The 14,076-nt window shown below is 47.8% G+C and overlaps 1 protein-coding gene across 9 annotated transcripts in view; it reads right to left on the minus strand.

Annotated features, from left to right (window-relative positions):
• CCDC88A (coiled-coil domain containing 88A) overlaps positions 1–14,076 on the minus strand; it is a 356,902-nt gene that overhangs the window by 36,697 nt on the left and 306,129 nt on the right. For all 9 annotated transcript variants that reach the window (XM_030557801.1, XM_030557800.1, XM_030557794.1 and 6 more), the window contains one exon: positions 13,700–13,914. In XM_030557801.1, coding sequence (XP_030413661.1) covers positions 13,700–13,914 — 215 coding nt within the window. The remainder of the gene's footprint in view (positions 1–13,699; positions 13,915–14,076) is intronic.

Here is a 14,076-nt window from a genome sequence, read left to right on the forward strand (position 1 = left end):
CCAGACAGGAGGGAATGCCACAGCTATCTACTCGTTTCCTATATAAATTAAGCGGGGTGGAATCAGAAACAATGGAAGCCCAATTTACTTAGAAATCATACAGGGGGATGAAAACCCCACAGGAAGAGAAAGACGCCACAAGATCATTCTGCCTCTTGAAAAAAGTTACTTTAATTTTGGAAGACATAAGCAAGGAGAGACGCCATCTTGGGCATCAATCAGTAGACAGATACAAGCAGGGCCGCCCAGAGGATTCAGGGGGCCTGGGGTCAGAATTGCCGCCAAAGACCCAGCACTTCGGTGGCGGGACCCAGGGAAGAAGGATCCCCCGCCACGGGTCTTCGGGGCACTTCAGCAGTGGGTCCCGGAGTGGAAGGACCCCCCGCCGCCGAATTGCTGCCGAAGACCCGGAGTGAAAGAAGCTCCAGGGGCCTGGGCCCCGCGAGAGTTTTCCGGAGCCCCCGGAGCGAGTGAAGGACCCCGCTCCAGGGCTGTCATAAACAGATAGCTAAGGGTTAATGTCTCTTTCACCTGAAGCACCTGACCAGAGGACCAATCAGGAAACCGGATTTTTTTCAACTCTGGGTGGAGGGAAGTTTGTGTCTGAGTCTTTTGTCTGTCTGCCTGCTTTCTCTGAGCTTTGGAGAAGTAGTTTCTGCTTTCTAATCTTCTGTTTCTAAGTGTAAGGACAAAGAGATCAGATAGTAAGTTATATGGTTTCTTTTCTTTGGTATTTGCATGAATATAAGTGCTGGAGTGCTTTGATTTGTATTCTTTTTGAATAAGGCTGTTTATTCATATTTCTTTTAAGCAATTAACCCTGTATTTTGTCACCTTAATACAGAGAGACCATTTGTATGTATTTTTCTTTCTTTTTTATATAAAGCTTTCTTTTAAGACCTGTTGGAGTTTTTCTTTACTTCAGGGAAATTGAGTCTGCACTCACCAGGGAATTGGTGGAAGGAAGAAATCAGGGGGAGATTTGTGTGTGTTGGATTTCCTAGCCTGATTTTACATTCCCTCTGGGTGAAGAGGAAAGTGCTTTTGTTTCCAGGACTGGGAACGGAGAGGGGGAGTCACTCTGTTTGGATTCCCAGAGCTTGTATCTGTGTATCTCTCCAGGAGCACCTGGAGGGGAGAAGGGAAAAAGGATTATTTCCCTTTGTTGTGAGACTCAAGGGATTTGGGTCTTGGGGTCCCCAGGGAAGGTTTTCCAGGGGGACCAGAGTGCCCCAAAACACTCTAATTTTTTGGGTGGTGGCAGCCAGTACCAGGTCCAAGCTGGTAGCTAAGCTTGGAGGTATTCATGCTAACCCCCATATTTTGGACACTAAGGTCCAAATCTGGGACTAAAGGTATGACAAGGGCCCCGAAAAACTCTCATTGGGGCCCCAAGCTGAGAAAAATATGTCCTTCAACCAAGGGGGGCTGAAGTCTCTGGAACAGAATATAGGTTAGAAATCTGTTTAGGCAAAGATCTTTCACATAAGATGACAAGGGAAAAAGAATGGCTAGGTAGAGAAACCAGCTTGAACAAAGACTGTATCTTGCTAGATTAGGTTTTAGACTTGCAGATGCATTTCCACTTTTATTTGCTTGTAGCCCTTTCTAACTTTATTGCTTTTACTTGGCATCACTTAATCTATGTCCTATTGTTAATAAATCTGTTTTATTTCACTATAAACCAGAGGTCGGCAACCTTTCAGAAATGGTGTGCTGAGTCTTCATTTTAGTCACTCTAATTTAAGGTTTCGCGTGCTAGTAATACATTTTAACGTTTTTAGAAGGTCTCTTTCTATAAGTCTATATTATATAACTAAACTATTGTATGTAAAGTAAAAAACGTTTTCAAAATGTTTAAGAAGCGTCATTTAAAATTAAATCTTATGCTGCCAACCTGCTCAACTTGCTGCCAGCCTGGGGTTCTGTTCACCTAGGCTGGCAGTGGGCAGAGCAGGGCCTGCGGCCAGGACCCCAGACCTGGGGGCAGGGTTCAGGGGTCAGGGCAGAGGGCTTGGGTGTATGGGGGATGTAGGGCAGAAGGCTGTGTGTGTGGGGGGGTTCAAGGGTCAGGTCAGGAGGCTAGGGGTTGTGGGGGGTGCAGGGCAGAAGACTGGGTGTGTGTGGGAGTTAAAGGGTCAGTGCAGAGGGCTGGGGATATGTGGGGGGGCAGAAGGCTGGGGTGCTCGGCTTGTGGGGATGCTCCCAGCCCCCTGCCTGAGCGGTTCATGGCAGGGAGCTGGAAGGGATACGCCCTGATTCCACCCCCTTTCCCAAGGCTCCAACCCTACCTCTCTCTGCATCCTCTACGGAGCTGTGTGCACGCTGCCGCTCTTCCCCCTCCCCATTGCAAGGGCCATCAGCTGTTTGGTGCAGGGAAGGAAAGGGGGCGGGGCAGGAAAGCACCATGCTGAGGGAAGAAGTGGGGGAGGGGGAAGCGTGGCTGCCGCAGAACCAAGCTTCTCCTCCTGCCACCGCAGGGGAGAGCGGTGGGGGCTGAGTGGGGCTGGGGGCCGGGGCCGGGACCGCGGCAGCGTGCCACTCAAAACAGGCTCGCGTGCTGTGTTTGGCATGTGTGCCGTAGATTGCAGACCCCCGCTATAAACCAATTAAACGCTGTGTTTAAAAGGAAGGGTGCATTTACTCCAGTTAAGTTAATAAGCCGTGATGTAGTTTTATTTCTTTACATTATGGAGTAATGAACATTATTATTTCTCTGAGCTGTACAGGAAAGGGATGAACATATCAGGGCACACAGTTTGGGGGAAATTTGAGATGGGGAGTGTGTTGTGGTCATCTTGATGGTTGTAACCCAGGCTGAAGACAGAGTGTGACTGGTGCGTTGCGGGCAGGCTGCTGGCATCAGACTGCTGGAACCTGGACTCCTGCTATATACAGATACTCATAGTGGCAGGCTGCTTGTGAGCAGCCCAGGTTGGGAGCCACAGCACCAAAGAGCTGTGGGGCACCCAGGGTTACAGGGCAAATGGTGACAAAATCCTTTACTGGCCTCGACTGACACCTGAATGCCACCTCACACACTTCCTCTTTTTTCTTATTAAGGAGTTAATTTTATTGTGGTGGGTTGTTTCTAACTGCATTTTATTTTTCATCCAAACTAACAAGAAATTACCTTTGATTATGTGTTTTATAAAACCTGTGTTCAGACTACAAAAAGTAAAGTAAATAATACAGTTAAGACAACAATTATCAGTACTTCATGGTGATTCTTGGTCTCTAAGAAACAGATCCACAAAAAGGGTTGGCTTGTGGCCCTCAGCATACCTACAAAATGTGAGATGATGCTGCAGATATTGATGGTGCCTATCTCACTAAAGCAGATATCAAATCTGTCCTTTGGGAGAATGTGCTCTTCTCATTGCTGGAATCACATATGTGTGGCCTAAGGCTGAAACATTGCCTGAAAAATACTTGTGACTGGTATGTGCATGTGGAAGTGCTTTTCTTGGCAGACACAAAGTAATGGCCAAAAGGTTTTAAACATGCCCTGGCATCTTTAATGTAGTGTAATTGTTTTGACACTGAACAATTCGGGGTCCTCAGAGATCATCTTCTATTGCCTTTTGTACACCCCATTAGTAAGGCAGAAGATTTTAGCTACAAATACAAGAACAACATTACAGCGGTTAAGTATCAGAGGGGTAGCCGTGTTAGTCTGGATCTGTAAAAGCAGTAGAGAGTCCTGTGGCACATCACACGATCCATTGTCTACAGCCAAGCACTGAGGTACAACCGCATCTGCTCTAACCCCTCAGACAGAGACCAACACCTACAAAATCTCCACCAAGCATTCTCAAAACTACAATACCCGCACGAGGAAATAAGGAAACAGATCAACAGAGCCAGATGTGTACCCAGAACCCTCCTACTGCAAGACAAACCCAAGAGAGAAACCAACAGGACTCCACTGGCCATCACATACAGCCCCCAGCTAAAACCCCTCCAACGCATCATCAAGGATCTACAACCCATCCTGGACAATGATCCCACACTTTCACAGGCCTTGGGTGGCAGGCCAATCCTTGCCCACAGACAACCTGCCAACCTGAAACATATTCTCACCAGTAACTGCACACCACACCATAATAACTCTTGCTCAGGAACCAATCCATGCAACAAACCTCGATGCCAACTCTGCCCACATATCTACACCAGTGACACCATCACAGGACCTAACCAGATCAGCCACACCATCACTGGTTCATTCACCTGCACATCCACCAATGTAATATACGCCATCATATGCCAGCAATGCCCCTCTGCTATGTACATCGGCCAAACTGGACAGTCTCTACGGAAAAGGATAAATGGACACAAATCAGACATTAGGAATGGCAATATACAAAAACCTGTAGGAGAGCACTTCAACCTCCCTGGCCACACTATAGCAGACCTTAAGGTGGCCATCCTGCAGCAAAAAAACTTCAGGACCAGACTTCAAAGAGAAACTGCTGAGCTTCAGTTTATCTGCAAATTTGACACCATCAGCTCAGGACTGAACAAAGACTGTGAATGGCTTGCCAATTACAGAACCAGTTTCTCCTCTCTTGGTTTTCACCCCTCAACTGCTAGAATTGGGCCTCATCCTCCCTGATTGAACTGACCTCGTTATCTCTAGCTTGCTTGCTAGCACACATATATATACCTGCCCCTGGATATTTCCATTACATGCATCTGAGGAAGTGGGTATTCACCCACGAAAGCTCATGCTCCAAAACGTCTGTTAGTCTATAAGGTGCCACAGGATTCTTTGCTGCTCTGGTAAGGTTGATACTGTTGTCTCCAGGGAATTGATGGATAGATGCCCAGGGTGAGTAGGGTTGTTCCAGAGTCTTTCATGGTGTGAAAGACCTCGTCCATCTTTATCAAAGGGGAGGTCCTCCATTTTGGTCTGCAGGTCTTTGGGGATACCTGATGCAGAGAGCCAGGAAGCTCTGTGTATAACCATAGCAGTTGTGGTATTACAGGCAGCTGTATCCACCATGTCTAGAGATGCTTGTAGGGCCGTTCTGGAAACAAATTGGCCTTGGACAAGGACTGACTTAAAGTCTGCTCTCCTGTCCTCCGGAATATGGGAGGTAAAGTCAAAGAGTTTATTATAGTTATCGAAGTGATAGCTTGCAAGTAGGGTGGAGTAGTTTGCAAATCTGAATTGCAGAGTGGAGAAGGTATAAACCGTGTTGCCCAAGGTGTCTTGCTGGGTGGGCCAGTAGTGAGGCTGTTTTGTCCTGTGACTTGCTGCATCTACTATAAGAGAAATTGGTTGTGAGTGAGAGAATAAAAAGTCTCTGTCCTTAGCAGGAACATAATATTTGTGTTCAGCCTTTTTGCAAGTTGGTAAGATAGAGGCTGGAGTCTGCCAGACGGTGTCAGCTGGTTCTACGAGTGCATCATTTATGAGAAGCGCGATCTTTGAGGGCGCAGAGGGTTGAAGGATTTTGAGGACTTTGTGTTGTGTCTCCTGGACATCTTCTAAAGGGATGTCTTTGCTGAGTGCCACCCTCTTGAAAAGTTCCCGGAACAATTTCAGGTTGTCCACATTCTGTGAAGGTGGAGGCACTACGGCTCTGTCTGGAGATGATGGAGAGTTGGAGTTTGGTGAATCAGGGTATGGTCCCTGGCCCACGTCTTCAGAGTGGGGTTCAGGCACTCTAGAAGTAGATGGAGCTAAAGATGAAGGTGCAGAAGGAGCTTGTGGTCTGGTGGAAGAAGCATGAGGGCGAGAGGCAGTAGGAGCTGGCCAAGGGTACCAATGAGGTCACGGCATTGGTTAAGAGAAGTTAGGTGCAGCCCACAGAGGGGCAAAGTAGGGAAACAGGCTGGTGCTTGTTCGCCGTGGTCCGAAGTGTAAAAGGTTCTGGTGCAGGAGGAGAGGCAGGTGGGGAGAACTCCTGTTGTTGTTGCATATCCAGCTCGCTATCAGTAAAGGTGGTCAGGTCAGGTGGGGAGAGTGGCTGGTCAAAGAGTGAGTACTGTGTGTCCAGGAGTGGAGTGAGGCTCAGGTGCCAGTGAAAGGTCGTCTTGACTCAGGAACTGTTGTTGTTCCCTAGGGTCTGAGTGTGCTGTGCGCGGTCTGTGCTCAGAGGCATGCACAGACTTTTGTTTAGCTTTCCCCGGTGCCGTAGGTCTTTTATGTGCACCCTGCAGGAGGTCTGCTGCTGCTGCATGAGTGGTGGGAAGGCTTGGTGCTGACGTTCTTGTCGGTACCAGGGTAGAGCACGCTGTTGGTACTGGGTCTATTTTTGGTGCCGAAGGGACCGGTGCCAAGGAGATCTTCCCTGCCCAGGAAGTTGGGTCCCTGCCTCTGTGCTCTGCAAAAGCTGCTGAAGTGCTGGGATGGTTGGAGGCTCCTGCCTTTGGCACTAACAGCACTGAGGGTAAGGATCTCACAGGAAACACTTTATCCTTATGAAAGTCTCCGCTTGGAGACAGTTGGGCTTCTTGCCTCTCTGCCTGAGAGGGTGAAGGTGTGCTCCCAATAGGTTCGGACCTGGCCAGGGAGTGTGAGGGAGAGGGTTTAACAGTGCCCTTCTCTGGAGGCGGCTGCAGGGATTTCTGCATAAGAATAATTTTCAGCTGCAGGTCCCTGTCACGACAAGCCCTGGTTCTGAGGCTTGTGCAATGGAGGCACTTACCAGTGATGTGTGGTCTTGCCTAGACATTTCACGCAGTATGAATGTCCACTGGACTCTGGCATAGAGTCCTGATAGGAGACACATTTCTTAAATCCTGAAGCTCCTGGCATTATTGAACTTGGAGTGCCGGGGGAGAGCATCTCTGCAGGAGACGAGCTTGAGGAAAAAAAGTTTTGTTTTTTGTTTGTTTGTTTTTTTAACTAAGTAATTATTCTAAAGGATGTTACTAACTATTTCTATATTTTTGTGATTGTTTTCTTCAGAGACTAGGGAAGAGTGTTAGCACTGCCCTGAGTCCCGTCTTCAGCTGAGGACAGTTGAGAAGGAATTGAGGGTGGCACGGGATGTGCGTGCTCTGGCAGACTCTAACGAGACTGCAAGACAGCAGCTGAGTGTGTGCATCCCGACCAAGCACTGCTACCGAAGATCTCCAATCAATGGTGCCGGGATGCACCATCACCTGGGAGTGGAGCACCCACAGGGACAGCACTCAACTACTTTTCCAGGCTGTTCTATTAGAAAATTGTCAAAAAGACGATGAACTATATCTATTTTTCACAATTTATGACAACACAGTCACCAAGCTAGTCCAGTGCTTGGGTGAGAAACTCAGATGAAGAACACCTTGAAGTTGATGTTGAACCTGAGAAAGACGGAAGTCATGCTGTTTAGTAGAGGCAAATACTTCTGAGAAGTTTGCAACAGCCACGATACATTATACTCCAGCCAAGGATGCATACTCATCATTGGTAATATTAGGAGTGAAAGGAGGGGTAGGTCTAGACCAAGTGCCATGTGAGCCGATTTTTAATGGCACGCTGTCGCCTGCCGGGTCCCAGCCGCCAGCCCAGCAGGCAGGCTGGGCGGGGCCAGTGGCCAGGACCCCGGAAGGTAGCAGCATGTCATTAAAAATCCTGCCCAGCCTGCTCTTCTCTGCCCCCTGCCCACCGCTCTCTCCTGGGGGCGCAGGGGGCAGAAGTTTGGCCCTGCCAGCTGCTGCTGCAGGGCAGCCTCCACCAGCAGCCACGCTCCCTCTTCCCTCGCCTCTTTTCCCAGTATCCTGGGTTCCTGCCCCTCATCCTCTTCCTCCCTGTGACCGAACAGCTGATGGCCCTGGTCCCTGAAGAGGGAGGGGGAGAAGCGGAGCCAGAACTGCAGGCGCAGCATGCTTGCTGCTCCAGAGAAGAGGTGGGGATGGGGCTTTAGGGAAGGAGGGTGGAATCAGGGCATATCCCCTCCAGACTCCTACTGTGAGCTGCTCAGGGCAGGGGGCTGGGAACATCCCCATGACTCCAGCCCACACCCCCAGCCCTGACTCCTGACCCTCCCCCACGCCCCCAGCCCTCTGCCCTGACCCCTGCATCCCCCTCACACACACCCAGCCCCCTGCCCTGACCCCTGCACCCCCGCATGACCCCAGCCCTGAATCTGGCACCCCCCCCACCACATACCCAGCTCCCCTGCACTCCATGCCCTGACTCCTGCACCTCATGCACATGCTCCCCAGCCCTCTGCCCTGACTCCTGTACCCTCCTTACACCCCCCACACCCCAACTCTTACACCCCCCCACATCCCCACCCCCACCCTGAGCACCAAACGGAAGCTCCTTCACCCCTCCCCCCACATTCCCACTTGCACCCCTCACACCAAATGGGAGCTGTCCAGGTAAGTGCCCCCACACCCAAACCTCCTGCCCCAATCCTGAGTCCCCTCCCTCATTCTGGCTCCTGGCCAGATCCTACATCCCAACTCCCAGCCTGTTCCTTCACCCCCACCCTTAGCTCAGTGCAGAGAGAAAGGAAGAGACTGGGCTAAAACCAGGGAGAAGGTAGGTACCCACGCTATGTGGGCAGGGCTGGGATCCTAGACCGGAAGTAGGCTGAGCAGGGCCAGCAGCCGGGACCCTGGCTGGCAGGAGCCGGTGGACGGAATCCCAGACTGGCAGTGGGCTGAGTGGCAGTGGGCTGAACCGCTCAGTCCACTGCCAGTCTGGGGTCCAGGCCACTGGTCCCACTCAGACTGCTGCCGATCTGGGGTTCTGGCTGTCGGCCCCTTGCCAGACGGGGTCCTGGCCGCAGGCCCTGCTCAGCCCGCTGCCGGCCTAGGTTAATGGAACCCCAGGCCAGTAGCGGGCTGAGTGGGCCAGAGGCGTAAGATCAGCATTTTAATTTATTTTTAAATGAAGCTTTACTTTACATATGACAACAGTTTAGTTATATAATATATAGACTTACAGAAAGAGACCTTCTAAAAAGTGTTAAAATGTATTACTGGCACACGAAACCTTAAATTAAAGTGAATAAATGAAGACTCGGCACACCACTTCTGAAAAGTTGCTGACCCCTGGTCTAGACACTGAGTCCTGATGTCTGCACTTCAAGAGCTTCCCCTATGTTCCAGTCTCAGTTTCCCTGGAAAGGCTGCCTTAGTGCACAGTGGAGCCAACGAAGCAGAACCACAGGAAATCTTTCAGGCACTGATTACCAAGGCTAGCAGGCAGCCAGGGAACACCTGGGCAAGGTAATCTTCCAGTGAGAACTCCCGACACAGGTCTGGTCTTGCTCATGCCACTGAGTCATTACAAAGAACAGAAGAGGTGTAAGCAAATTAGTGGTAGAGGAAGGATGGTCATTGATTGAATTTAGTGTTGCCAACTTTCTAATCATACAAAATAGAACATCCTAGCCCTGCCCCTTCCCTGAGGCCCTGTCCCAGTCACTACATTCCCCCTCCCTTAGTGGCTCGCTCTTCCCCACCCTCACTCATATTCACTGGGCTAGGGCAAGTACTTTGGGTGCGAGAGGGGGTGTGAGCTCTGAGCTGGGGCCACGGATGGAGCTCCAGACTAGTGGGTGGAGCTGAGGGATTCGGAGTGTGGGAGGGGGCTGCAGGTTGAGGCAGGGGGTTGGGGTGTGGGAGGCGGTGAGGGCTCTGGGCTGGGGCCGGGGATGAGAAGTTCAGGGTGTAGGAAGGGGCTCTGGGCTGGGGTAGGGGTGCAGGGGGGTAAGGGCTCTGAGATGGGGTCGGGAATGAGGAATTTGGGGTGTAGGAGGGGGCTCCAGGCTGGGGTGGGGCCAAAGGATTTGGAGTGAGGGACGGGGCTGTGGGTTGAGGCAGGGGGTTGGGGTGCAGGCTTACCTCGCACGACTCCTGGGCAGCAGCACGGGGGCAGATGGGGGCTAAGGCAGGCTGCCTGCCTGCCTATCTTGACTTAATGTTACTTGCATGCTGGAAGCAGCCAGCAGGTCTGGGGCTAGGAGGGGGGCAGGAAGCACAGCTCTCACCCACAGGCACTGCCCCCCACCCAACTCCCATAGGTCAAGTGCAGAGCCGGTGCTCAGGGCGGGGGCAGCATGTGGAGCCCCATGGCCCCCCTGCCTAGGAGCCGGACCTGCTGGCCACTTCTAGCATGCAGCTTGGTGCCCCAGGACAGGTAGGAACTAGCCTGCCTTAGTGCTGCAGCACCACTGACCGGATTTTTAATGGTCTGGTCAGCGGTCCTGACTGGAGCCGTCAGGATACCTGGTCACCCTAATTGAATTATCTCTGAAATCAAAATAGCCACGTTAAGAGCTACTTGAGCTGTTGACCTGGCCATGTCTTTAGCTTATATAATCATACCAATTAAATACAACGGTTGTTAATCATTTAGCTTAATTACAACATCTTTTTTTCCAAATATAGCCTATGCACAAGATTTCAATTAATTTTAACTAGTGTATATAGAGGAAATGTTGAAGAATCTGTGTTATTCCATTATTAAGATAATTTTGGACAAAGAAAAGATTGACAACAATGCTAACTTTCTTAAAGGACTCAATTTAAAATTAATTTTAACTCATAAAACAACAGATTTACTTGTAAATTCTAAAAAAAAACTTAAAAAAAATCTATATTTAAAGAGTAAGTGCCAAAAGTTTGTGGAAGATCATAGAATATCAGGGTTGGAGAGGACCTCAGGAGGTCATCTAATCCAACCCTCTGCTAAAAGCAGGACCAATCCTCGATTTAATCATCCCAGCCAGGGCTTTGTCAAGCCTGATCTTAAAAACCTCTAAAGAAGGAGATTCCACCACCTCCCTAGGTAACCCATTCCAGTCCTTCACCACCCTCCTAGTGAAAAAGTTTTTCCTAATATCCAACCTAAACCTCCCCCACTGCAACTTGAGACCATTACTCTTTGTTCCGTCAAGATATTCTGTATTTTTCATATATAACAAAATGGATGAATCACTGTTTTAAGCGCAAAACAGAACTCAATCTTAGCCATGAAACCATGACCAGTGCTTCCATAATAAAGAATAGGAGAGTTCTCTGTCTCTATATTTAGGGCTTCAGCAAGTCTCACCAGGAGAGGTGGAGAGACTGACATTAAAGTTTAAGAATAATCCAGAAATTAGGAAGATGGTGATTCTCCTTCTTGAGATGGGTTATGTACCTGAAGCCTCTTCATCTTCACAATCATCTGAAGCCAACAAGGGCCTAGGAAAAGACAGCAGCTGAGAGGACAGATATTTATTTTGGAGAAGGAGATCCGACAGGAGATAGTTTCTCTTTAGCTCTTTTTCAGGGAAAAATCTTACGAATCTTTTGGACACCAGAAAGTTAGTTGAGCCAACATCACTCAATAAAGCTAGGATCTCCACTTCATACGGATAAAAGTGGATTTGAGGATAGGTTTACAGAATAACCTACAGATTTGTAGGTTTACAGAATAAAACAATTTAAGAGGAGTGGAAAGCCCCAGAATGCAAGGGATCCTAGGTGAACCTGAGGTTCCATATATTATGACATTGAGGTTGACTCTCAGCCATAGAACCTACTTTTCCAGGATACTGTACTGATGAAACATGAAAAGGGATTGATTATATTGCAAAAGAAAATTCCTTGCTAGAGCTACAAAAGAAAAAGATGACAAAGCTTGACTTGCCTACAAGTTGAATTTCTCCTATTCACTTAGAATCCAATAGACTGGGGTGGGCAAACTAATGCCTGCAGGCCAGATCTGGCCCATCAGACCATTTAATCTGGCCCTCAGCTCCAGCCGGGGAGTGGGGTCGGGGGCTTGCCCGGCTCTGCATGGTTCCCAGGAGCCAGCTGGCATGACCCCTCTCCAGATCCTAGGCAGTACGCGGAGGCGTGGCCAGGTGGCTCTGCATACTGCCCTGTCCACAGGCGCTCACCCCGGACAATGGGAGCTGCAGGGGTGGCACCTGCGGACAGGGAAGTGCGCAGAGCCGCTTGGCCGCGCCTTGGAGCTGGAGGGGGGACATGCTTCCAGGAGCTGCTTTCAGGAATTGCCGCCTGAAGCCTGCACCCCTGAGCACACCGCCGCCCCCCACGCCCCAATCCTCTGCAACAGCCTGATCCCTTTCCCGCCCTCCGAAAATTAAAAAAAATCCAGTATTTATATAGGCAAAGGAAGGGTTGTAATTATTTTAATCTGCATCAGGTTTCAAATTGCTTCTTTTTAGAGGGTCACATAACCTTTTATAGCCAACTCCTTTTAAGAAACTAGGAATTTCAAGCACTTCTTTTCACCAGGATTGTCCCTACATGCATTGGCACCCTATCCAAAGTGAACTACTTTTAATTTCCATAAAAGTAGGTGAAATAATACAGTTTATTTTTATTTTTTATTTTTATTAAGTTTGCACAAGAGAGACTAAATCAAAAACCACCATGTGAGATTTTTTTTTTTTAAATAAAGAAAATTCTCACCTGGGATGAAAATTGGAATACCAAATTTTCACCTTATATATTCTAAGTCACTTAGATATTAAACTTTAAAAGGTATGAATTATAATATGAGGGTACATTGATGCTTTATATGTAACATCAATAGCTCACTTGTAATAAATTTATTAACTAACTAATAAGGCAACTTGTTTAATATGGAATGTAATGGCAAAAAACTAATTACCTGCCACGATAATTCATGACTTAAATTACTGATGATCAACAAAAGAAACAAGTAAAGGTTGCATAAAATACTCTAGGCTATGTGCATCCTAACAGCTATGACAATGTGGCTCATTCAGGGTTAACAGTTCGTGTCTGGCAAACCTCAATTCCCCCTACATCAGGAATTTATCAGTTATTTCTCTCTGTAGCTCTGTCTATCTCTAGAATCAGCAGTGATCTGAGTCCTTCTGTTTATATCACTCTATTCTTTATTACAGGGGTAGGCAACCTATGGCATGTGTGCCGAAGGTGGCACACGAGCTGATTTTCAGTGGCACTCACACTGCCCGGGTCCTAGCCATCAGTCTGGGGGGGGGGGGGGTTCTGCATTTTAATTTAATTTTAAAAGAAGCTTTAAACATTTTAAAAACCTTACTTACTTAACATACAACAATAGTTTAGTTATATATTATAGACTTATAGAAAGAGACTTTCTAAAAATGTTAAAATGTATTACTGGCACATGAAACCTTAAATTAGAGTGAATAAATGAAGACTCGGCACACCACTTCTGAAAGGTTGCCGACCCCCTGCTCTATTATATTGTTGCCAAAACCCATCATCATGAGTTTTAAGAGACACATGATCTTTTTAGCAGCTAATGGTTGTTAGTATGGACACAATATGGGGAGGCCTACTTGAGGAGGATGGGAGTCTCATGGGAATGAGAGAAAACAAACGAAGCAGAAGAAAGTGCATTAGGCAGAGAGGAGCAGTGCCATCTGACCTTCCAGTTGAAGTTCTGACAGGCTAAATGCCGTTATTTTGATCCAGTAAGCCTACCTAATTCTGCATCCCTGATATACTATAGATTTATTTTAATGTACTTAATTATAGTTACTGAAATACTAAAATACGGCATCTATCCATACACTCTAGGTGGGGTCTGAACCTGCACCACTGAAGTAAATGGGAGCTTTGCCATTGACCTAAAGATCACAGGCCTTGGGAGCTCTTAACATTACTTAAAGATTTCCAACTGACTTGTTCTTTAAGTACTTTTGAAGTTGTTGCCACATATTGGAAATATATTTAACCAACCAATATTTCAAACTAAAATCGTTTTGTAATTACTCACTACTGCTCTTTTTAGTTCCCAGTGTCTGGCCATCTTCAAGAGAGTTTGAGCCCACAGAGGAACTATCTTGACTGTCCTGATGAGGTAGCTGAAGAAATCCTTCACTGGACTCCGAACGGGTAGGTGTAAGAGTCAGAGACTTCAGACGTTCACGGTTAACATCTTTCTTAGATTTTATCAATTTCCTCATTTTTAGAGTAATCCAATTGCCCCTTCTGTTATAATAAAATTAAATCCATTATTGCATTTATAATTAATTACTTTTATAAAATGCATAATTTAAAAAATAATTTGTATGCATGTTTAACGACAATAAGTGGGCATACTCTGCTCCCATGGAAGTCAATGGGAATCTTACGATCAACTTCAATAGGGGC

This window comes from Gopherus evgoodei, chromosome 3, assembly GCF_007399415.2.
Source record: "Gopherus evgoodei ecotype Sinaloan lineage chromosome 3, rGopEvg1_v1.p, whole genome shotgun sequence".
Classification (NCBI taxonomy): domain Eukaryota; kingdom Metazoa; phylum Chordata; order Testudines; family Testudinidae; genus Gopherus; species Gopherus evgoodei.